This window comes from Salvelinus alpinus, chromosome 3, assembly GCF_045679555.1.
Source record: "Salvelinus alpinus chromosome 3, SLU_Salpinus.1, whole genome shotgun sequence".
Classification (NCBI taxonomy): Eukaryota; Metazoa; Chordata; class Actinopteri; order Salmoniformes; family Salmonidae; genus Salvelinus; species Salvelinus alpinus.
In genome coordinates, this window is record NC_092088.1 from 2,183,388 (window position 1) to 2,210,150 (window position 26,763).

Here is a 26,763-nt window from a genome sequence, read left to right on the forward strand (position 1 = left end):
CCCCCTCCCTCTCTCTATCCCTCCTTCTCCTCCCTCTCTCTAACCCTCACTCCTTGCCAGGATTTACAATAATTGTTTGTACACTGTCAAATTATAATAAATATTAAATGATTATGAGACTTTTGATGAAACGTATGTTGAATTTGACTGATAGACTCCAGCCTGTAGATGGCAGCACTGCTCTGGGCTGACATAGTCACCTTTAACTCCAGCCTGTAGATGGCAGCACTGCTCTGGGCTGACATAGTCACCTTTAACTCCAGCCTGCAGATGGCAGCACTGCTCTGGGCTGACATAGTCACCTTTAACTCCAGCCTGCAGATGGCAGCACTGCTCTAGGCTGACATAGTCACCTTTAACTCCAGCCTGTAGATGGCAGCACTGCTCTGGGCTGACATAGTCACCTTTAACTCCAGCCTGTAGATGGCAGCACTGCTCTGGGCTGACATAGTCACCTTTAACTCCAGCCTGCAGATGGCAGCACTGCTCTAGGCTGACATAGTCACCTTTAACTCCAGCCTGTAGATGGCAGCACTGCTCTGGGCTGACATAGTCACCTTTAACTCCAGCCTGTAGATGGCAGCACTGCTCTGGGCTGACATAGTCACCTTTAACTCCAGCCTGCAGATGGCAGCACTGCTCTGGGCTGACATAGTCAACAGGGAGCTGTTGTATCAGCTACTGTTGTCATCTGTGTGCAGCCAGTCCTCTGTGTTGGTCTGTCCTCTATCTACAGGCTCTTCACGGTGGAGACATGAACTGTCGTATTCCACATCAGGCTTGTTGTTCAGGGTTGTTGCTAGGTGAAACAATAATACTCTATTTATCCACCAGACTTAACAGTTAACCATCTCACACGTTACAGTCAATGTCATTACTGCCAGCACTATTTACTACAACCATTCAAAGTATTCTCAATCTGAACATTTCATGTATTGTTAAGGCCAATTACATTTGTATTGTTAATGCCAATTACAACTGTATTGTTAAGGCCAATTACAACTGTGCTGTTAATGCCAATTACAACTGTGTTGTTAATGCCAATTACAACTGTGTTGTTAAGGCCAATTACATTTGTATTGTTAATGCCAATTACAACTGTATTGTTAATGCCAATTACATTTGTATTGTTAATGCCAATTACATTTGTATTGTTAAGGCCAATTACAACTGTGTTGTTAAGGCCAATTACATTTGTATTGTTAAGGCCAATTACATTTGTATTGTTAATGCCAATTACAACTGTATTGTTAATGCCAATTACATTTGTATTGTTAATGCCAATTACATTTGTATTGTTAAGGCCAATTACATTTGTATTGTTAAGGCCAATTACAACTGTATTGTTAATGCCAATTACATTTGTATTGTTAATGCCAATTACATTTGTATTGTTAAGGCCAATTACATTTGTATTGTTAAGGCCAATTACATTTGTATTGTTAATGCCAATTACAACTGTGTTGTTAAGGCCAATTACAGTTGTATTGTTAATGCCAATTACAATTCCAGACTAGTATGAATGTTGTACTTCTGTAAAGGACTTGATGGATTGATTGTCCGTTACACTTGATCCATTTTGCTGTCGATTCATTGGTCAGACATCATGCAGAAATGTAGCGACAATATGCTGACTTTATCAGAAATAAATGTCTTTCCAAACAGACTATGATCCTTGGGAAAGAGCTGAAGAGACAGATTCCTATCTGACCACATGTATGGACTGTATTCAGTGGTTTGCTTTACGACTGGCTCTCGGAGTGCAGATTCCCAGCAGTGGCTATCACAGACTGTTGCTGGTAGGGTCTTGAAGACAGACAAAAATATCTTTAACCTATAGAATCAGAAAGTGTTCCATCTATAGAATCAGAATGTGTTCCATCTATAGAATCAGAAAGTGTTCCATCTATAGAATCAGAAAGTGTTCCATCTATAGAATCAGAAAGTGTTCCATCTATAGAATCAGAAAGTGTTCCATCTATAGAATCAGAAAGTGTTCCATCTATAGAATCAGAAAGTGTTCCATCTATAGAATCAGAATGTGTTCCATCTATAGAATCAGAAAGTGTTCCATCTATAGAATCAGAAAGTGTTCCATCTATAGAATCAGAAAGTGTTCCATCTATAGAATCAGAAAGTGTTCCATCTATAGAATCAGAAAGTGTTCCATCTATAGAATCAGAAAGTGTTCCATCTATAGAATCAGAATGTGTTCCATCTATAGAATCAGAAAGTGTTCCATCTATAGAATCAGAAAGTGTTCCATCTATAGAATCAGAAAGTGTTCCATCTATAGAATCAGAAAGTGTTCCATCTATAGAATCAGAAAGTGTTCCATCTATAGAATCAGAAAGTGTTCCATCTATAGAATCAGAAAGTGTTCCATCTATAGAATCAGAAAGTGTTCCATCTATAGAATCAGAAAGTGTTCCATCTATAGAATCAGAAAGTGTTCCATCTATAGAATCAGAAAGTGTTCCATCTATAGAATCAGAAAGTGTTCCACCTATAGAATTAGAATGTTCCACCTATAGAATTAGAATGTGTTCCACCTATAGAATTAGAATGTTCCACCTATAGAAGTAGAATGTGTTCCACCTATAGAATTAGAATGTTCCACCTATAGAATTAGAATGTTCCACCTATAGAATTAGAATGTTCCACCTATAGAATTAGAATGTGTTCCCCCTATATATTTAGAATGTTCCACCTATAGAATTAGAATGTTCCACCTATAGATTTAGAATGTTCCACCTATAGAATTAGAATCTTCCACCTATAGAATTATAATGTGTTCCACATATAGAATTAGAATGTGTTGCACCTATATAATTAGAATATGTTCCACCTATAGAATTAGAATGTGTTCCACATATAGAATTACAATGTATTGCACATATAGAATTAGAATGTGTTCCACCTATAGAATTAGAATGTGTTCCACATATAGAATTAGAATGTATTGCACCTATAGAACGAGAATGTGTTCCACCTATAGAATTAGAATGTGTTCCACATATAGAATTACAATGTATTGCACATATAGAATTAGAATGTGTTCCACCTATAGAATTAGAATGTGTTCCACATATAGAATTAGAATGTATTGCACCTATAGAACGAGAATGTGTTCCACCTATAGAATTAGAATGTTCCACCACACTGTCCTAAAGCACAATCAATGTGTTTTATAAAATTGTTTTTATTATGGAGACTCCAATGTGAGAGAGGATTGTAAAGACCAGAACACATGTACAGTACATCTCCTCCCTAATGCCTGTCAACCATTTTAGCGGCTTGTGTTAAAAACATGAAAAGGAGACATTGAGAATACAAATGGATACATATTACATACAAGATTAGGAAACACCTGTATAGGAGTTATCTTATACGTCATGTTGGCTTCTAAACAGTAAACATGTTTTTAAAATAGTGGATTAAGGTAATGCATATTCAGATGGACTGTAAAGTGCAATTCAGCTCTTAGCTGCCAATGTTGTACACCTTGATTATAAACCTTTATACATATTCCTATTTGTTTGTGAAAGTTATGTATGCCCCCTAAGACCATCATCTCAATACTTACTGCCCTTTAGAAAATATGTATGAACTTTTTTACTAAAGACTTTATTTATCAAAATAGTAGAAAATAGAATGAATAAAATCCATGATGATATTCACCCCCGTGTCTCGATCCGAGGCCCTCGGGTGTGAGGTCATCAGTGTAGGCGTGTGCAAAAAAAAAAGAGACAGGGCCATCAGGAAGACTTCAAAAAGAGCTCCGGACCAATAGGAGCTCTTGTAAAAGTTCCGGAACAAATCAGAGCTCTTAAATAAGGTTCAGGACCAAAAGGAAGTCTTCAATAAGGGTTGAGCTCCTCTAGGGGCGGGGCTGTGCTGCTGCTGCAGTCATAGCTGTCTGCTGTCAAACTGAGGACAAAGACAAAATAAACATTACATTCCTGGGCCCATATTCACAAAGTCTCACAGTAGGAGTTCTGATCTAGGATCAGTTCTGCCCTGTAAGATGAAAAACACGGACAGGTGGAGTTCTGATCTAGGATCAGTTCTGCCCTGTAAGATGAAAAACACGGACAGGTGGAGTTCTGATCTAGGATCAGAACTTCTACTATTTGAGCTGCGGTGTCAGTATGTATCTAGCTCTATTGGAAAGCCCGGTCCTTGCTTCTCCACTGGCATGTCATGGTCCTCACTTCGATATTAAAACGTGTAATACCTGACAGCGGCATGTGTGTATTTGTGTTTACCTGGTTGTCTGTGTTTTTAATGTCCCTGGTGTGTGACTGTGTGATCACGCGCTCCATAGCCAATGTGAGTAAGACCTTTAAACATTCACAAGGCCACAGGGCCAGACGGATTACCAGGATGTGTACTCAGAGCATGTGCTGGTCAACTGGCTGACCCAGTCTGTAATACCAACATGTTTCAAGCAGAACACCATAGTCCCTGTGCCCAAGAACACCAAGGTAACCTGCCTAAATGACTATAGACCCGTAGCACTCACATCTGTAGCCATGAAGTGCTTTGAAAGGCTGGTCATGGCTCACACAAACAGCATTATCCCAGAAATCCTAGACCCACTCCCAACGCTCTAACCACTAGGCTACCTGCCGCCCAACGCTCTGACCAATTGGCTACCTGCCGCCCAACGCTCTAACCACTAGGCTACCTGCCGCCCAACGCTCTAACCACTAGGCTACCTGCCTCCCAACGCTCTAACCACTAGGCTACCTGCTCTAACCACTAGGCTACCTGCCGCCCAACGCTCTAACCACTAGGCTACCTGCCGCCCAACGCTCTAACCACTAGGCTACCTGCCACCCAACGCTCTAACCACTAGGCTACCTGCCTCCCAACGCTCTAACCACTAGGCTACCTGCCTCCCAACGCTCTAACCACTAGGCTACCTGCCGCCCAACGCTCTAACCACTAGGCTACCTGCCTCCCAACGCTCTAACCACTAGGCTACCTGCCGCCCAACGCTCTAACCACTAGGCTACCTGCCTCCCAACGCTCTAACCGCTAGGCTACCTGCTCTAACCACTAGGCTACCTGCCGCCCAACGCTCTAACCACTAGGCTACCTGCCACCCAACGCTCTAACCACTAGGCTACCTGCCTCCCCACGCTCTAACCACTAGGCTACCTGCCGTCCCTACACTCTAACCACTAGGCTACCTGCCGCCCAACGCTCTAACCACTAGGCTACCTGCCGTCCCTACGCTCTAACCACTAGGCTACCTGCCGTCCCTACGCTCTAACCACTAGGCTACCTGCCTCCCAACGCTCTAACCACTAGGCTACCTGCCACCCAACGCTCTAACCACTAGGCTACCTGCCGCCCAACGCTCTAACCACTAGGCTACCTGCCTCCCAACGCTCTAACCACTAGGCTACATGCCCCCCAACGCTCTAACCACTAGGCTACCTGCCTCCCAACGCTCTAACCACTAGGCTACCTGCCTCCCAACGCTCTAACCACTAGGCTACCTGCCGCCCAACGCTCTAACCACTAGGCTACCTGCCTCCCAACGCTCTAACCACTAGGCTACCTGCCGCCCAACGCTCTAACCACTAGGCTACCTGCCTCCCAACGCTCTAACCGCTAGGCTACCTGCTCTAACCACTAGGCTACCTGCCGCCCAACGCTCTAACCACTAGGCTACCTGCCACCCAACGCTCTAACCACTAGGCTACCTGCCTCCCCACGCTCTAACCACTAGGCTACCTGCCGTCCCTACACTCTAACCACTAGGCTACCTGCCGCCCAACGCTCTAACCACTAGGCTACCTGCCGTCCCTACGCTCTAACCACTAGGCTACCTGCCGTCCCTACGCTCTAACCACTAGGCTACCTGCCTCCCAACGCTCTAACCACTAGGCTACCTGCCACCCAACGCTCTAACCACTAGGCTACCTGCCGCCCAACGCCCTAACCACTAGGCTACCTGCCTCCCAACGCTCTAACCACTAGGCTACATGCCCCCCAACGCTCTAACCACTAGGCTACCTGCCACCCTACACTCTAACCACCATGCTACCTGCCGCCCAACGCTCTAACTACTAGGCTACCTGCCTCCCAACGCTCTAACCACTAGGCTACCTGCCTCCCAACGTTCTAACCACTAGGCTACCTGCCACCCCACGCTCTAACCACTAGGCTACCTGCCTCCCAACGCTCTAACCACTAGGCTACCTGCCACCCAACGCTCTAACCACTAGGCTACCTGCCTCCCAACGCTCTAACCACTAGGCTACCTGCCTCCCAACGCTCTAACCACTAGGCTACCTGCCACCCTACACTCTAACCACTAGGCTACCTGCCGCCCAACGCTCTAACCACTAGGCTGCCTGCCGCCCAACGCTCTAACCACTAGGCTACCTGCCGCCCAACGCTCTAACCACTAGGCTACCTGCCGCCCAACGCTCTAACCACTAGGCTACCTGCCGCCCAACGCTCTAACCACTAGGCTACCTGCCGCCCAACGCTCTAACCACTAGGCTACCTGCCTCCCAACGCTCTAACCACCATGCTACCTGCCGCCCAACGCTCTAACCACTAGGCTACCTGCCTCCCAACGCTCTAACCACTAGGCTACCTGCCTCCCAACTCTCTAACCACTAGGCTACCTGCCGCCCAACGCTCTAACCACTAGGCTACCTGCCGCCCAACGCTCTAACCACAGTGGACTGCCTGTGAAAAATGCGCTCTTGCAACAGCTGCATAGTGTGGGTCCCGGCCTATGGAATAAAAGTGGGGCTTTTATTGCTCAATTTAATTCATGCTGATAATTTAAATATATCCATAGGCCTAATGGACACATGATCAAACTCACACATTTTTGATAGACTTAAAGGTGCAATCTGTAGTTAGTACATCCATGTTTGGACTTATAAATTATATTGTATATATATATATATATACAGTACCAGTCCAAAGTTTTAGAACACCTACTCATTCAAGGGTTTTTCTTTATTTACATTTACATTTACATTTAAGTCATTTAGCAGACGCTCTTATCCAGAGCGACTTACAAATTGGTGCATTCACCTTATGATATCCAGTGGAACAACCACTTTACAATAGTGCATCTAACTCTTTTAAGGGGGAGGGGGGGGTTAGGAGGATTACTTTATCCTATCCTAGGTATTCCTTAAAGAGGTGGGGTTTCAGGTGTCTCCGGAAGGTGGTGATTGACTCCGCTGACCTGGCGTCGTGAGGGAGTTTGTTCCACCATTGGGGTGCCAGAGCAGCGAACAGTTTTGACTGGGCTGAGCGGGAACTGTACTTCCTCAGAGGTAGTATACTATTTTCTACATTGTAGAATAATAGTGAAGACATCAACACTATGAAATAACACATATGGAATCATGTAGTAACCAAAAAAGTGTTAAACAAATCAAAATATATTTTAGATTTTAGATTCTTCAAAGTATCCACACTTAAAAAAATAAAATCTTCTCTTATTTGTCTTAAAACTGCATTGTTGGTTAACGAGTTGTAATTAAGCATTTCACGGTAAGGTCTACACCTGATGCATTCAGTGCATGTGACAAATACAATTTGATTGATTGATTGTTTGTCTGTGTGTTGTTTATGTACCTGGCCTGTTTGTTGTGAGGGATGATGCTCCATACCAGGTCGTCATCGCTGTCATAACGTTGAGGGTTGTCAAAGAAATAGGCCCTGGACGAGAAGACGTGTCCTGGGAGTCCCGTCCCACTCTGGAGAACAACAAGATATCAGTTCCTGTGATACTAACCCACTCTGGAGAACAACAAGATATCAGTTCCTGTGATACTAAACCCACTCTGGAGAACAACAAGATATCACTTCCTGTGATACTAAACCCACTCTGGAGAACAACAAGATATCACTTCCTGTGATACTAAACCCACTCTGGAGAACAACAAGATATCACTTCCTGTGATACTAAACCCACTCTGGAGAACAACAAGATATCACTTCCTGTGATACTAAACCCACTCTGGAGAACAACAAGATATCACTTCCTGTGATACTAAACCCACTCTGGAGAACAACAAGATATCACTTCCTGTGATACTAAACCCACTCTGGAGAACAACAAGATATCAGTTCCTGTGATACTAAACCCACTCTGTCCCAGACACAAATCACACTGAATGAAGAATTTCCATTGAGCATGCTTTTTAGTCTAACTAGGTTTAATCTGTGTCCGGGAAACCAGCCCCTAGAGTCAGTGGATAGTACCAGGGGGTCAATTCCATTTCAGTAAGTAAACCTATTTCAATTCCAATTCCACATTTTCCATTTTTGAAAAGCATTGAAGAACATTGGAATTAGAATTTCAGTGTACTTCCTGACTGGTGTTTAATTGTAATTGACCCCATCCCTGGATAGTACAGTTCACAGTAAACCCTCTCCTGCCGTTGTGCCTTTGAGCAAAGCAGTTGCAAGGAGATCAAGAAAATTGCTGTCCATCCAGGGGCCCTGCACTGCTGCTGATCCTGGTCCTCTCAACATTTGTTTGTGTGTGTGTGTGGTGTGTGAGTGTGTAGTGTGTGTGTGTGTGTGTGTGTGTGTGTGGTGTGTGAGTGTGTAGTGTGTGTGTATTGGGAGAAGACACGTTTGCGTTTTAACCAATGACCAGTAAAGTTGTATTGGGAAAGGGGAAACCTACTCAGTTGAACCCATACGTGTCTTCCACATTTAACCCAACGGGGATCTGCCTAATCAACGCCCATGTCATCGGCACACACACACACACACACACACACACACACACACACACACACACACACACACACACACACACACACACACACACACACACACACACACACACACACACACACACACACACACACACACACACACACACACACACTCCTCACCTTGTCCTGGTTGGGCTGTCGGACCCTGAAGAAGTAGACGACCAGGGAGGTAGGCAGCAGCTCCCAGACAAACAGAATCACCCCAAACACGATGTACCCCGCGTCCCCCAAGGTCAACTGCAGGTCTGCCTGAGACACCACACAGACAGGATGTAACGTTAGAGTCTGAAGTAAGAGTCCCCCAGGGTCGACTGCAGGTCTGCCTGAGACATCACACAGACAGGATGTAATGTTAGAGTCTGAAGTAAGATAAGGTCAGTTTAAACACAGTCAACCACAACATCCTGTATAAACTAAGGTCTTCCTCTATCCAGTCTGGATCCTGTATAAACTAAGGGCTTCCTCTATCCAGTCTAGATCCTGTATAAACTAAGGGCTTCCTCTATCCAGTCTGGATCCTGTATAAACTAAGGGCTTCCTCTATCTAGTCTGGATCCTGTATAAACTAAGGGCTTCCTCTATCCAGTCTGGATCCTGTATAAACTAAGGGCTTCCTCTATCCAGTCTGGATCCTGTATAAACTAAGGGCTTCCTCTATCCAGTCTGGATCCTGTATAAACTAAGGGCTTCCTCTATCCAGGCTGGATCCTGTATAAACTAAGGGCTTCCTCTATCCAGTCTGGATCCTGTATAAACTAAGGGCTTCCTCTATCCAGTCTGGATCCTGTATAAACTAAGGGCTTCCTCTATCCAGTCTGGATCCTGTATAAACTAAGGGCTTCCTCTATCCAGTCTGGATCCTGTATAAACTAAGGGCTTCCTCTATCCAGTCTGGATCCTGTATAAACTAAGGGCTTCCTCTATCCAGTCTGGATCCTGTATAAACTAAGGGCTTCCTCTATCCAGTCTGGATCCTGTATAAACTAAGGGCTTCCTCTATCCAGTCTGGATCCTGTATAAACTAAGGGCTTCCTCTATCCAGGCTGGATCCTGTATAAACTAAGGGCTTCCTCTATCCAGGCTGGATCCTGTATAAACTAAGGGCTTCCTCTATCCAGTCTGGATCATGTATAAACTAAGGGCTTCCTCTATCCAGTCTGGATCCTGTATAAACTAAGGGCTTCCTCTATCCAGTCTGGATCCTGTATAAACTAAGAGCTTCCTCTATCCAGTCTGGATCCTGTATAAACTAAGGGCTTCCTCTATCCAGTCTGGATCCTGTATAAACTAAGGGCTTCCCCTATCCAGTCTGGATCCTGTATAAACTAAGGGCTTCCTCTATCCAGTCTGGATCCTGTATAAACTAAGGTCTTCCTCTATCCAGTCTGGATCCTGTATAAACTAAGGGCTTCCTCTATCCAGTCTGGATCTTGTATAAACTAAGGGCTTCCTCTATCCAGTCTGGATCCTGTATAAACTAAGGGCTTCCTCTATCCAGTCTGGATCCTGTATAAACTAAGGGCTTCCTCTATCCAGTCTGGATCCTGTATAAACTAAGGGCTTCCTCTATCCAGTCTGGATCCTGTATAAACTAAGGGCTTCCTCTATCCAGTCTGGATCCTGTATAAACTAAGGGCTTCCTCTATCCAGTCTGGATCCTGTATAAACTAAGGGCTTCCTCTATCCAGTCTGGATCCTGTATAAACTAAGGGCTTCCTCTATCCAGTCTGGATCCTGTATAAACTAAGGGCTTCCTCTATCCAGGCTGGATCCTGTATAAACTAAGGGCTTCCTCTATCCAGTCTGGATCCTGTATAAACTAAGGGCTTCCTCTATCCAGTCTGGATCCTGTATAAACTAAGGGCTTCCTCTATCCAGTCTGGATCCTGTATAAACTAAGGGCTTCCTCTATCCAGTCTGGATCCTGTATAAACTAAGGGCTTCCTCTATCCAGTCTGGATCCTGTATAAACTAAGGGCTTCCTCTATCCAGTCTGGATCCTGTATAAACTAAGGGCTTCCTCTATCCAGTCTGGATCCTGTATAAACTAAGGGCTTCCTCTATCCAGTCTGGATCCTGTATAAACTAAGGGCTTCCTCTATCCAGTCTGGATCCTGTATAAACTAAGGGCTTCCTCTATCCAGGCTGGATCCTGTATAAACTAAGGGCTTCCTCTATCCAGTCTGGATCATGTATAAACTAAGGGCTTCCTCTATCCAGTCTGGATCCTGTATAAACTAAGGGCTTCCTCTATCCAGTCTGGATCCTGTATAAACTAAGAGCTTCCTCTATCCAGTCTGGATCCTGTATAAACTAAGGGCTTCCTCTATCCAGTCTGGATCCTGTATAAACTAAGGGCTTCCCCTATCCAGTCTGGATCCTGTATAAACTAAGGGCTTCCTCTATCCAGTCTGGATCCTGTATAAACTAAGGTCTTCCTCTATCCAGTCTGGATCCTGTATAAACTAAGGGCTTCCTCTATCCAGGCTGGATCCTGTATAAACTAAGGGCTTCCTCTATCCAGTCTGGATCCTGTATAAACTAAGGGCTTCCTCTATCCAGTCTGGATCTTGTATAAACTAAGGGCTTCCTCTATCCAGTCTGGATCCTGTATAAACTAAGGGCTTCCTCTATCCAGTCTGGATCCTGTATAAACTAAGGGCTTCCTCTATCCAGGCTGGATCCTGTATAAACTAAGGGCTTCCTCTATCCAGTCTGGATCCTGTATAAACTAAGGGCTTCCTCTATCCAGGCTGGATCCTGTATAAACTAAGGGCTTCCTCTATCCAGTCTGGATCCTGTATAAACTAAGGGCTTCCTCTATCCAGGCTGGATCCTGTATAAACTATAGAAATATGCAACGTTTAACATTAATTACATATGCAGAGTTTAACATTAATTACATATGCAGCGTTTAACATTAATTCAGTCGCCGCTAACGCCGGGAACACTGCCTTTAAATTTCAATCAGGCTGTAATGCTGAACTTCCGAAATACGGATTGAATTGAGCTTCAGAAGTGTCTCAGAATATAGGAGTGCTGATCTAGGACCAGTTTCCCCTTTAAGACCTGATCCTAGACCAGCACTCCTACTCAGAGAGGCTTTAAGACCTGATCCTAGACCAGCACTCCTACTCTGAGAGGCTTTAAGACCTGATCCTAGACCAGCACTCCTACTCTGAGAGGCTTTAAGACCTGATACTAGACCAGCACCTCTACTCTGAGAGGCTTTAAGACCTGATCCTAGACCAGCACTCCTACTCTGAGATGCTTTAAGACCTGATCCTAGACCAGCACTCCGACTCTGAGAGGCTTTAAGACCTGATCCTAGACCAGCACTCCTACTCTGAGAGGCTATAAGACCTGATCCTAGACCAGCACTCCTACTCTGAGAGGCTTTAAGACCTGATCCTAGACCAGCACTCCTACTCAGAGAGGCTTTAAGACCTGATCCTAGACCAGCACTCCTACTCTGAGAGGCTTTAAGACCTGATCCTAGACCAGCACTCCTATTCTGAGAGGCTTTAAGACCTGATCCTAGACCAGCACTCCTACTCAGAGAGGCTTTAAGACCTGATCCTAGACCAGCACTCCTACTCAGAGAGGATTTAAGACCTGATCCTAGACCAGCACTCCTACTCAGAGAGGATTTAAGAAGTTTGGTCTAGGGTGTTGAGTAAGGTAAAGACGATATGGTCCTTAACTAGCCTCTCAAACTTCATGATGACTGAAGGTGACAGTCATTTAGTTAAGTTACCTTCACTTTATTGGGTACAGGAACAATGGTGGCCATCTTGAAGCATGTGGGGACAGCAGACTGGGACAGGGAGAGATGTTGAAGCATGTGGGGACAGCAGACTGGGACAGGGAGAGATGTTGAAGCATGTGGGGACAGCAGACTGGGACAGGGAGAGATGTTGAAGGATGTGGGGACAACAGACTGGGACAGGGAGAGATGTTGAAGGATGTGGGGACAGCAGACTGGGACAGGGAGAGATGTTGAAGGATGTGGGGACAACAGACTGGGACAGGGAGAGATGTTGAAGGATGTGGGGACAGCAGACTGGGACAGGGAGAGATGTTGAAGGATGTGGGGACAACAGACTGGGACAGGGAGAGATGTTGAAGGATGTGGGGACAGCAGACTGGGACAGGGAGAGATGTTGAAGGATGTGGGGACAGCAGACTGGGACAGGGAGAGATGTTGAAGGATGTGGGGACAACAGACTGGGACAGGGAGAGATGTTGAAGGATGTGGGGACAGCAGACTGGGACAGGAATATGTCTGTAAACCCTCCAGCCAGCTGGTCTGCACCTGCTCTGAGTATGAGGCTTAGGATGCCGTCTGGGCCGGCAGCGAGGGTTAACACGCTTAAATGACTTAGTCACCTCTTATCCAGAGCGACTTACATGAGCAATGAGGGTTAAGTGCCTTGCTCAAGGGCACATCAACAGATTTTTCACGTCGTCTGCTCAGGGATTCAAACCAACGTCCTTTCGGTTGTTATCAGCTAGACTTCCTTCAACCTTGATTAGAGGAATTACGTGTCGTGACAAAAATGTGCACCTTTTTGGTCCCCAGAACCAGGAAAGACACTGCCGTACAGTATTACCTGGTCAGAAACGTTGTACCAGTCGTAGTCGAAGGAGTTGATGCTCTTAACGTTGGTGAGGGCCAGAACCAGCAGGTTGTAACAGGCTCTGGATGTGTATAGCAGGGTGACTGTGGCTCCTATAGCTGTCACCTGGCACAACGAGGTTCCCTGGGAAAGAAAACACACTGTCTCAGATAGCAGTAGATTTAGCTATTGTGTGGACCATACAACCGGGTCCCAGATCTGTTTGTGTTGTCCTGACAATCTCCTATGGTCCTCAACGAGTAGGCAAGACAGTACCAACGAATCTGGAACCCAGGTTAGCGAAGCTAGTACACGTCAGTTACAAAATAACTACCCAGCCGTGCCATTTGATTCTCGATGCTCACACAGCCGTGCCATTTGATTCTCGATGCTCACACAGCCGTGCCATTTGAATCTCGATGCTCACACAGCCGTGCCATTTGATTCTCGATGCTCACACAGCCGTGCCATTTGATTCTCGATGCTCACACAGCCGTGCCATTTGATTCTCGATGCTCACACAGCCGTGCCATTTGATTCTCGATGCTCACAGAGCCGTGCCATTTGATTCTCGATGCTCACACAGCCGTGCCATTTGATTCTCGATGCTCACACAGCCGTGCCATTTGATTCTCGATGCTCACACAGCCGTGCCATTTGATTCTCGATGCTCACACAGCCGTGCCATTTGATTCTCGATGCTCACCCAGCCGTGCCGTTTGATTCTCGATGCTCACACAGCCGTGCCTACAGCAGCACACTCAGCAGGGCTAAGGGCAGGCACTCATCATGTGTAAGCAACTCAGGAATCTCTCTCAATTCAATTCAATTCAATTCAAGGGGCTTTATTGTCACGGGAAACATATGTTAACATTGCCAAAGCAAGTGAAATAGATAATAAACAAAAGTGAAATAAACAATAAAAATGAACAGTAAATATTACACTCACAGAAGTTCCAAAAGAATAAAGACATTTCAAATGTCATATTATGTCTAGATACAGTGTTGTAACGATGTACAAATGGTTAAAGTACACAAGGGAAAATAAATAAGCATAAATATGGGTTGTATTTACAATGGTGTTTGTTCTTCACTGGTTGCCCTTTTCTTGTGGCAAAAGGTCACAAATCTTGCTGCTGTGACGTCACACTGTGTTTCACTGTGTATAACGCTACACCCGCAATAACATCTACTAAACACGTGTATGTGACCAATAACATTTGATTTGATTTGAAAATAGTATTTTAAATAGTCTTTAAATAAATACTATTTTGTTTTTACAAATACGTAACCGTTCAAATACTCAAATAAAAGTACTTGTTTTGGGATGTGTATTTAGAAATACTCAAATACACACAAAACAAGTATTATGATTACCAGATACTCAAATACACACAAAACAAGTATTTTAAATACAGGATACCCAAACAAAGACAAAACAAGTATTTTAAATACCAGATACTCAAATCCACATGTATTTAAACCAAGGGTTGTTGTTGTGTGTGTACATCTCTTACCTTGGACTCCAGGTAGATATTAGCCAGGGACATCTTTGCGATCTTGTAGAGGCAGATGGAGAGGGAGATGGCACACAGGACAAACAGCGTATCGTTGATGGCTACTCTGATCAGTACAATGGTCTGGGCCTTTGTGCTGCTCATCCTCACTAGCAGGGCGCAGGTCAGGTTTACTACCAGGAAGACCATACTGATGGACAGGAAGAGGAGGTACAGGGGTAACCTGGGGGACAGAAAGTAACATTGTTAGAGGTCAGAGGTCAAAGGTGAAGGATGGGTGTAGAGGTCACAATCAATCAATCAAATTGATTGATATTGCCCTTTTGCATCAGGAGTTGTCACCAAACGCTTTACAGTAACCTCCAAAGAGGAAGCAGTTCAGAAGACAGTGGGACTATAGAGTATAGAACAGTTCAGAAGACAGAGGACAGTGGGACTATAGAGTATAGAACAGTTCAGAAGACAGAGGACAGTGGGACTATAGAGTATAGAACAGTTCAGAAGACAGAGGACAGTGGGACTATAGAGTATAGAACAGTTCAGAAGACAGAGGACAGTGGGACTATAGAGTATAGAACAGTTCAGAAGACAGAGGACAGTGGGACTATAGAGTATAGAACAGTTCAGAAGACAGAGGACAGTGGGACTATAGAGTATAGAACAGTACAGTTCAGAAGACAGAGGACAGTGGGACTATAGAGTATAGAACAGTTCAGAAGACAGAGGACAGTGGGACTATAGAGTATAGAACAGTTCAGAAGACAGAGGGACTATAGAGTATAGAACAGTTCAGTAGACAGAGGACAGTGGGACTATAGAGTATAGAACAGTTCAGAAGACAGTGGACAGTGGGACTATAGAGTATAGAACAGTTCAGAAGACAGAGGACAGTGGGACTATAGAGTATAGACCAGTTCAGAAGACAGAGGACAGTGGGACTATAGAGTATAGAACAGTTCAGAAGACAGAGGACAGTGGGACTATAGAGTATAGAACAGTTCAAAAGACAGAGGACAGTGGGACTATAGAGTATAGACCAGTTCAGAAGACAGAGGACAGTGGGACTATAGAGTATAGAACAGTTCAGAAGACAGAGGACAGTGGGACTATAGAGTATAGAACAGTTCAGAAGACAGTGGGACTATAGAGTATAGAACAGTTCAGAAGACAGAGGACAGTGGGACTATAGAGTATAGAACAGTTCAGAAGACAGAGGACAGTGGGACTATAGAGTATAGAACAGTTCAGAAGACAGAGGACAGTGGGACTATAGAGTATAGAACAGTACAGTTCTACATTACCAAACAGCTCTGCATCAATATTGATACACTACATGACCAAAAGTATGTGGACACCTGCTCGTCGAACATCTCATTCCAAAATCATAGGCCTTAATATGGAGTTGGTTCCCCCCTTTGCTCCTATAACAGCCTCCACTCTTCTGGGAAGGCTTTCCACTACATGTTGGAACATTGCTGCGGGGACTTGCTTCCATTCAGCCACAAGAGCATTAGTAACGTTGGGCGATTAGGCCTGGCTCGCAGTCAACATTCCTATTCTTACCAAAGGTGTTCAATAGGGTTGAGGTCAGGGCTCTGTGTAGGCCAGTCAAGTTCTTCCACACCGATCTCAACTAACCATTTCTGTATAGACCTCGCTTCGTGCACGGGGGCATTGTCATGCTGAAACAGGAAAGGGCCTTCCCCAAACTGTTAACACAAAGTTGGAAGCACAGAATCGTCTAGAATATCATTGTATGTTGTAGCGTTAAGATTTCCCTTCACTGGAACTAAGGAGCCGAACCATGAAAAACAGCCCCAGACCATTATTCCTCCTCCACCAAACTTTACAGTTGGCACTATGCATGTGAGCAGGTTGCGTTCTCCTGGCATCTGCCAACCACATATTTGTCTGTCGGACTGCCAGATACTATTCAGTAATTTAGAGGGGGTGTCCACATACTATTCAGTAATTTAGAGGGGGTGTCCACATACTATCCAGTAATTTAGAGGGGGTGTCCACATACTATCCAGTAATTTAGAGGGGGTGTCCACATACTATCCAGTAATTTAGAGGGGGTGTCCACATACTATCCTGTAATTTAGAGGGGGTGTCCACATACTATCCAGTAATTTAGAGGGGGTGTCCACATACTATCCAGTAATTTAGAGGGGGTGTCCACATACTATCCAGTAATTTAGAGGGGGTGTCCACATACTATCCAGTAATTTAGAGGGGGTGTCCACATACTATCCAGTAATTTAGAGGGGGTGTCCACATACTATCCAGTAATTTAGAGGGGGTGTCCACATACTATCCAGTAATTTAGAGGGGGTGTCCACATACTATCCAGTAATTTAGAGGGGGTGTCCACATACTATCCAGTAATTTAGAGGGGGTGTCCACATACTATCCAGTAATTTAGAGGGGGTGTCCACATACTATCCAGTAATTTAGAGGGGGTGTCCACATACTATCCAGTAATTTAGAGGGGGTGTCCACATACTTTAGTATATAAAGTGTAGTTAGGATGGAACATTATTGTATGTTGAATGGTGCTTAGTGTTTATTAAATGGTACCTGTATTTCAGAAGCTCTGGTGCATATTTCGATTTTGCCTTGAACACAACCTGTAGAAAGACAAATGTCCTTTAAAACCTCCTATATATTCTACCGTATCACATGTTCTGTGTTTCTCTGTTGAAAGGGTTGAACAGACAAGGCTTTCTCACTTCTGTTTTCTCTCTGTCCGAAAGACACCAAACTTTCCTTAGAAACCTCTGGGTTCAGAATAGCTGAGTTCAGAGAAGTAGAATGGCCGTAAGCTACAGTTGCTAGGCGACATCTGACTGACATCTGCTGGGTCCACTGACAGACATCAAATCAAATCAAATGTATTTATATAGCCCTTCTTACATCAGCTGATATCTCAAAGTGCTGTACAGAACCCCAGCCTAAAACCCCAAACAGTAAGCAATGCAGGTGTAGAAGCAGATACACCAGACATCTGCTGGGTCCACTGACAGACATCTGCTGGGTCCACTGACAGACATCTGCTGGGTCCACTGACAGACATCTGCTGGGTCCACTGACTGATACAAGCAATGCTTCTGTTGTAGGAGTGAGACATGTTCCTAGTCTTCAAACTACCTCTCTTTCTATCCCACCAAGCATCTCATCCCAACTCTCTTTCTATCCCACCAAGCATCTCATCCCAAATCTCTTTCTCTCCCACCAAGCATCTCATCCCAACTCTCTTTCTATCCCACCAAGCATCTCATCCCAACTCTTTCTATCCCACCAAGCATCTCATCCCAACTCTCTTTCTATCCCACCAAGCATCTCATCCCAACTCTCTTTCTCTCCCACCAAGCATCTCATCCCAACTCTTTCTATCCCACCAAGCATCTCATCCCAAATCTCTTTCTCTCCCACCAAGCATCTCATCCCAACTCTCTTTCTATCCCACCAAGCATCTCATCCCAACTCTCTTTCTATCCCACCAAGCATCTCATCCCAACTCTCTTTCTATCCCACCAAGCATCTCATCCCAACTCTCTTTCTATCCCACCAAGCATCTCATCCCAACTCTCTTTCTATCCCACCAAGCATCTCATCCCAACTCTTTCTATCCCACCAAGCATCTCATCCCAACTCTTTCTATCCCACCAAGCATCTCATCCCAACTCTCTTTCTATCCCACCAAGCATCTCATCCCAACTCTCTTTCTATCCCACCAAGCATCTCATCCCAACTCTCTTTCTATCCCACCAAGCATCTCATCCCAACTCTCTTTCTATCCCACCAAGCATCTCATCCCAACTCTTTCTATCCCACCAAGCATCTCATCCCAACTCTCTTTCTATCCCACCAAGCATCTCATCCCAACTCTCTTTCTATCCCACCAAGCATCTCATCCCAACTCTCTTTCTATCCCACCAAGCATCTCATCCCAACTCTCTTTCTATCCCACCAAGCATCTCATCCCAACTCTCTTTCTATCCCACCAAGCATCTCATCCCAACTCTCTTTCTATCCCACCAAGCATCTCATCCCAACTCTCTTTCTATCCCACCAAACATCTCCAGTCTGAGCAGGTCCTTTAGCCACAATAGGTCTCCAGTCTGAGCAGGTCCTTTAGCCACAATAGGTCTCCAGTCTGAGCAGGCCCTTTAGCCACAATAGGTCTCCAGTCTGAGCAGGTCCTTTAGCCACAATAGGTCTCCAGTCTGAGCAGGTCCTTTAGCCACAATAGGTCTCCAGTCTGAGCAGGTCCTTTAGCCACAATAGGTCTCCAGTCTGAACAGGCCCTTTAGCCACAATAGGTCTCCAGTCTGAGCAGGCCCTTTAGCCACAATAGGTCTCCAGTCTGAGCAGGCCCTTTAGCCACAATAGGTCTCCAGTCTGAGCAGGTCCTTTAGCCACAATAGGTCTCCAGTCTGAGCAGGCCCTTTAGCCACAATAGGTCTCCAGTCTGAGCAGGCCCTTTAGCCACAATAGGTCTCCAGTCTGAGCAGGCCCTTTAGCCACAATAGGTCTCCAGTCTGAGCAGGCCCTTTAGCCACAATAGGTCTCCAGTCTGAGCAGGCCCTTTAGCCACAACAGGTCTCCAGTCTGAGCAGGCCCTTTAGCCACAATAGGTCTCCAGTCTGAGCAGGTCCTTTAGCCACAACAGGTCTCCAGTCTGAACAGGTCCTTTAGCCACAATAGGTCTCCAGTCTGAGCAGGTCCTTTAGCCACAATAGGTCTCCAGTCTGAGCAGGTCCTTTAGCCACAATAGGTCTCCAGTCTGAGCAGGTCCTTTAGCCACAATAGGTCTCCAGTCTGAGCAGGTCCTTTAGCCACAACAGGTCTCCAGTCTGAGCAGGTCCTTTAGCCACAATAGGTCTCCAGTCTGAGCAGGTCCTTTAGCCACAATAGGTCTCCATTCTGAGCAGGCCCTTTAGCCACAATAGGTCTCCATTCTGAGCAGGCCCTTTAGCCACAATAGGTCTCCAGTCTGAGCAGGCCCTTTAGCCACAATAGGTCTCCATTCTGAGCAGGCCCTTTAGCCACAATAGGTCTCCATTCTGAGCAGGCCCTTTAGCCACAATAGGTCTCCAGTCTGAGCAGGCCCTTTAGCCACAATAGATCTCCAGTCTGAGCAGGTCCTTTAGCCACAATAGGTCTCCAGTCTGAGCAGGCCCTTTAGCCACAATAGGTCTCCAGTCTGAGCAGGCCCTTTAGCCACAATAGGTCTCCAGTCTGAGCAGGCCCTTTAGCCACAATAGGTCTCCAGTCTGAGCAGGTCCTTTAGCCACAATAGGTCTCCAGTCTGAGCAGGTCCTTTAGCCACAATAGGTCTCCAGTCTGAGCAGGTCCTTTAGCCACAATAGGTCTCCAGTCTGAGCAGGCCCTTTAGCCACAATAGGTCTCCAGTCTGAGCAGGTCCTTTAGCCACAATAGGTCTCCAGTCTGAGCAGGCCCTTTAGCCACAATAGGTCTCCAGTCTGAGCAGGTCCTTTAGCCACAATAGGTCTCCAGTCTGAGCAGGCTAGCACAATGATGAGTAGTAAAGTGTTCTGTGGTCTAATTCAGTTTATGGAGCGTTTCACAGGCCACGCTTTGAACAAATCCTAAACTAGACAAAACTATGTTGCTGCTCTTTGCTCCGGCGTCTGTGTCTGACTGCTGTGCCAAATGGTGGCCTTCCCCCCCTGACCTCTGACCCCTTACCTCTCATAGAGACATGAGCTGTGTTCAAATATGCATAGTAACGCACTAACTGTACTATTTGTGGTAAAATGAGTATGTACTATGTCGTATGCTTATTAGTCATAGTATGGATATAATTAGTATGCTAAAAGTTCCCAGATGTCGTACTACATCTGCCAAAATGAGAAGTATACAAGCATTGGACACTATTTCCATGCTTTTATGGACCATAATGCAATTCTTCAGAAAATGGGTGTGGCTTCACAACATTTTCAGATTTGATGAAAACGGCGGAAAATATGCAACCGAAGTCCAACGAGAGCTAATTATGACAAATGTTAACAAAATGTTGAGTAATGTAATAAAGTAATGACTTTTCAAATAAGTTACACGTCATGTTGGCTGACAGTTTGTTAGCTACGCTGTCCTTATGAACCGCAAAGCATATTATTACAGCAGTAATCAGTATGTACATTACCGGTATGTTAGCTAGCTACCTAATGCTAGTTGTCTACTAATAGATCGAACTTGCCAGTATATTAACTATATTGTCACGTTCCTGACCTATTTTCTGTTGTTTTGTATGTGTTAGTCGGTCAGGGCGTGAGTGTGGGTGGGCATTTCTATGTTTTGTGTTTCTATGTTTAGGTCTTGTAATCAGCCTTATATGGTTCTCAATCAGAGACAGGTGTTTGACGTTTTCCTCTGATTGAGAACCATATATAGGTTGGCTGTTCACACTGTTTGTTTGTGGGTGATTGTCTCCTGTGTCTTTCGTGTCTGTGTATGTGCACCACACGGGACTGTTTTGGCTGTTCGTTTGTTTGATGTAGTCTGTTCCTGTCCGTGAGTTCTGCGTGTAGTATGTAAGTTCCATGTTCAGGTTTCGTCTACGTCGTTTTCTTATTTTGTAAATTTCCAAGTGTTTTCGTGTTCGTGTTCGTCTTTCAATAAAATTCATTTATGTCTACATACCTCGCTGCGTGTTGGTCCGACCCATGCTCCTCCTCGTCCGAGGAGGAGGCAGATTTAGACAGCCGTTACATATATGCTATCTAACTAACTACCCAACATTTATTGACATGATTATTCACGTCATTCTTAATTTACCAACAGACAATCTGACAATGCTTTGAATTTACAATCGCGCAGAGCGCACTCTGGCAATCCAGAGTGAATTTACGAACACACAATTAACTAATAGTCAGGGATACTAAAATTAACTAATAGTCAGGGATACTAAAATTAACTAATAGTCAGGGGAAGATTTTAGCATGTAAATCTTGGTGGGGCACACACAATTTTTTGGGGGATGCATGCCAGCAAAGCCACTACACTACACAACACAACACTAAACAAAACATGAATTGCACTATAACAAAACGGTGCCCACAAACTGTTAAGGCCTACATAAAGCTGTCCCAACAGCAGAGTCCTAACACCTTACCACTGCTACACCTGGCTATCAGTGGAGCCTTGTCTGGCAGAGAAACAGTTCATCCAGCCTCGTTTACTGCCTTTAAACCACTTGCTTAACAACATGTGGTTTCAACTGACAATTGAGATGTACAAACTATGGCATAAGGGGACGACAAGCGGATAAGAGTCAATCCGTAATTTCGATTAAGACATTAATGAGTGAGTTAGGACGGACGTAGTCAATATAACTATTTGTTCAGCACTTTTGAAATGTACAGCGACAGAATTCAGAACATGGGCCGTTCTTACAGTATTCTCCCTGTACACCAAGTCAGAACCGTAGGATAAATAAAGGGGGCATATAAGCAGACAATGAAAGCTCTTACAATATGATTATATTTCTCTAAAACAGGCTATAGGCTACATGTGCACCACCAAGTCAGAAGAGTAGGCAAAATTATGAGGGGAAAAGTGACCAAATTAGGAGAGAGGCACATGGGCTTACTACACAACATACACTTAGTATTACTTTCTTAGCTACAGTACACATATCTCCATAGCATATCACATAATTTATGCAGCAGCATACAAGACATTTTGTACAGGAAGGTGGCGCGGCGGTCCTTCGTTGGCAAATTTTGTCATCAAACTTTGTCGTCAAAGTCTGTAATTCTCTGGATTTATGGTGCTTTCAAGACAACTGGGAACTCGGAAAAAAACAAGGTTGAATCCTGATGACATCAGTGATCTTCAGGTCAGAGCTCTAGAGAGAAGCCTGAGTTCCCGACTTGCAATTCCGAGTTGGATGACCGTCAGAACGTATTTTCCCAGTCGGAGCAAATATATTTCTGAGTTCCCAGTTGTCTTGAACTCACTAATGTCAGATTTCCCAGTTCCGAATTTCCAGTTGTCTTGAGTGCGGCAGAAGTCCTGCTGGATTGACAACAAGGCCAATGTTGAATGTTTATCTTTTTAAGCTTGGAAAAGAGACCCTTAAACCCAGACTTGGGACCAAAGACCCACTCCACTGAATAGCAGGCTAGTGATTACTTTGCAATGCTTGCAGTTGGCCACTGATTCCTTCCAAACCACTCATTGTTGCGATTTCCAACTTGTTGTGTAATGTTTATGTCCAATGGCCGATGAGCACCGATATGTTTTATCTATAATTTAAGGATTGAAAAGGACTTTCCAGCTGATTGTCGACATGATTCATCATGATGACTGCTAGCTTGCTAGCTAAGATTTTGAAAGTATGATGTTGACATGATCAGTCCAATCAAAGCTGCTGTAGATATAACGTGATTTGACATCATTTTATCTGTGGCAACTGACCTTGAGCCTTCTTGGATGGGCACTTCTAATGTAACCCTATGGCAGCACCCAAGGGGTTTGAATGTTCAAGCTCTACCCTTAGATTTTGCGGTGACATGGTGTCCCCATGAGTGACAGATCACTGAACCAATCACAACACAACTGGAGAACATTACCAACCCCTACGCTCTGTATTTTCCGCTGGCTGCCCCACCACCACAGAAAGCAATGATCTAGGCTGAAACACCTGCATGTTGGAGGTGCCTTACTCAGGAATACAAGAAAGAGACCAAGTCTGCAGGCGGCTTTACTGACTCAATTATGTTGCAAACTGATATGTGACACGTATTAATGCCAAAATAACATGCAAACCTGTGGGTCGCCACTGCTAATAGTAGCATATACTGTAGTATATACTCATTAAGTATGTAGTATACAGTATGTTGGTATGGGTTTTGGAACACAGCTATGGTCTCCTCTCTGGCCTCAACAACCTACAACTTGCCTGGTCTCATACATGTGGATCTGCTCCACTTGTAACAGTGTTGCGTCCTGTCTGCCCAGAGCTGGGCGGAAAACAGAGACCGTCAGCACTCACCAACACTCACCACCCCTCACCAACACTCACCACCCCTCACCAACACTCACCACCCCTCACCACCCCTCACCACCCCTCACCACCACTCACCACCACTCACCACCCCTCACCACCCCTCACCAACACTCACTACCCCTCACCACCCCTCACCACCCCTCACCACCCCTCACCAACACTCACCACCCCTCACCACCCCTCACCAACACTCACCACCCCTCACCACCCCTCACCAACACTCACCACCCCTCACCACCCCTCACCACCCCTCACCAACACTCACCACCCCTCACCACCCCTCACCACCCCTCACCACCCCTCACCACCACTCACCACCCCTCACCAACACTCACCAACACTCACCACCCTTCACCACCCCTCACCACCCCTCACCACCCCTCACCACCCCTCACCAACACTCACCAACACTCACCACCCTTCACCACCCCTCACCACCCCTCACCACCACTCACCACCCCTCACCACCCCTCACCAACACTCACCAACACTCACCACCCTTCACCACCCCTCACCACCCCTCACCACCACTCACCACCCCTCACCACCCCTCACCACCCCTCACCACCCCTCACCAACACTCACCAACACTCACCACCCTTCACCACCCCTCACCACCACTCACCACCCCTCACTACCCCTCACCACCCCTCACCACCCCTCACCACCACTCACCACCCCTCACCACCCCTCACCACCCCTCACCACCCCTCACCAACACTCACCACCCCTCACCACCCCTCACCAACACTCACCACCCCTCACCACCCCTCACCACCCCTCACCACCCCTCACCACCCCTCACCACCTCTCACCACCCCTCACCACCCAGTCACAGTTGGCGTCACTGCACGATATTGATAGATTTGCTACCAGTGCGCCATAGTTAACTAGCTAGCTATTTCACATGGACTACATGTGTTAGCACATGTGCTAACGCAGAGACAGGATCAACACAGAGATAGGGTGTACTGACTCAACTGTGCTAATCTCACCCGTGCTAACACAGAAACTCAACTGTGCTAATCTCACCTGTGCTAACACAGAAACTCAACTGTGCTAATCTCACCTGTGCTAACACAGAAACTCAACTGTGCTAATCTCACCCGTGCTAACACAGAAACTCAACTGTGCTAATCTCACCCGTGCTAACACAAAAACTCAACTGTGCTAATCTCACTTGTGCTAACACAGAAACTCAACTGTGCTAATCTCACCTGTGCTAACACAGAAACTCATCTGTGCTAATCTCACCTGTGCTAACACAGAAACTCAACTGTGCTAATCTCACCTGTGCTAACACAGACACTCACCTGGACGAAATAGAGGTTCATGAGGCTGAGGGTGAAAAACTGGAGGCAGACAGGGCAGCAGTAGAGCAGCCAGAAGGGGAATGGTCCCAGTGTGTTGGCTGTCACAAAGTTTCTGAAGTAGAAGGAGAAGAGGACGGCCCTCAACGCAGCCCACAGCAGACACAGGAAGAGAAACACTGTCTGGTAGCTGAACCGCTTGTGTTTGTAGCGCAGCACCATCCACAGCTGTAGATAGATGAAGAGGAATAGCAGGAAATAGAAGACAGTGTAGACCACAGTGAGACCTAGCTTCACGTAAGGGGGTACGGCCGGGGTCAGGGTGGGGGGAGGGAGGGACTCGTTGGTGCCCAGGGGAGACAGGAGGGATAGATCCCTCACCTGGGCCTCCATGACCGCCTGGTCTGGCTGGTTTTAGCAGGCTTTTCCCTGGATTCTTCTCTCCCTGGCTGGTTCTCACTGGTTGCCCCACGATCTCGTAGGTACAGTGGGGGCCTCTCCTTCTCTACCTGGCTGGTTCTCACTGGCTGCCGCTGGATCTCCTGGCCACAGTGGAGGCCTCTCCTTTCCTTTCCTTCTTTCTTCCTCCTCTTCCTCTCCTTCGGTGCACTGTAGTGACTGTTCCTCCTCTCACGAGCGTCCTCTGTCTCTCTCTCTCTCTCTCAGCCTGGGCTACAGCACGGCAACACAGACACAGCTCTCTCTCTCTCTCTCTTTGGCCTGACAGAGCAGGAGGCAGAGAGAGCGATTGCGCAGAGAGAAATGGTGTGAGTGAATGGGGATGTCAGGCTCTAAGAGGAAAGAAAAGAATGGAGGAGAAGAGGAGAGGTGGAGGAGGGGGTATAAAGAATAACAAGCTCGACTTCCTGCAGCAGGGAGAGGCGAGCCAGTGGCTGAACACTGAGGCACATGATCTGTGTTGAGAATGAGGTGTTTGTCAGGCGACAGGCTGGAGGCTGGGTCTGTGGGCAGGAAGCTACAGTTACTGTACAGTAGGTTGTGCTGGACTTTGAGCTTAGAGAGAGAAGAGAAGAGGGGAGAGAGGAAGAGGGCAATCCATTTCCCTAGTTCATTACGCTATACGCTACGTACTCAGCTGACGCAGGCTACTGTACCTTTAACCCTGGGACTGGAGCTTCCCACCACTGACTGATTGAACTCCCCTGGGACTGGAGCTTCCCACCACTGATTGAACTCCCCTGGGACTGGAGCTTCCCACCACTGATTGAACTCCCCTGGGACTGGAGCTTCCCACCACCACTGACTGACTGAAGTCCCCTGGGACTGGAGCTTCCCACCACTGACTGACTGAACTCCCCTGGGACTGGAGCTTCCCACCACTGACTGAACTCCCCTGGGACTGGAGCTTCCTACCACTGACTGACTGAAGTCCTCTGGGACTGGAGCTTCCCACCACTGACTGAACTCCCCTGGGACTGGAGCTTCCCACCACTGACTGAACTCCCCTGGGACTGGAGCTTCCTGCCACTGACTGAACTC

At 46.0% G+C, this 26,763-nt stretch overlaps 1 protein-coding gene across 4 annotated transcripts; it reads right to left on the reverse strand.

Moving 5' to 3' along the window:
* Positions 1-3,186: 3,186 nt before the first annotated feature.
* On the reverse strand, positions 3,187-26,161 carry gpr137ba (G protein-coupled receptor 137Ba). Of its 4 annotated transcripts, none has more exons than XR_011673975.1 (8): positions 25,267-26,161; positions 17,494-17,543; positions 14,914-15,136; positions 13,391-13,540; positions 8,898-9,026; positions 7,624-7,745; positions 7,229-7,367; positions 3,187-3,930 (listed from the first exon to the last, which is right to left on the reverse strand). XR_011673975.1 is itself a non-coding variant. In XM_071391265.1 (8 exons), the coding sequence occupies exons 1-8, from the start codon at positions 25,654-25,656 to the stop codon at positions 3,861-3,863; spliced, it is 981 nt and encodes a 326-aa protein (XP_071247366.1). In that variant the 5' UTR covers positions 25,657-26,156; the 3' UTR covers positions 3,187-3,860. The 4 variants fall into 4 exon arrangements, 3 of the variants coding, with proteins under 3 accessions (XP_071247366.1, XP_071247365.1, XP_071247364.1); XM_071391265.1 differs by lacking the exon at positions 7,229-7,367 and having other exon boundaries at positions 25,267-25,491; positions 25,645-26,156; XM_071391264.1 differs by lacking the exon at positions 7,229-7,367 and having other exon boundaries at positions 7,659-7,745.
* Between the last annotated feature and the right edge of the window lie 602 nt (positions 26,162-26,763).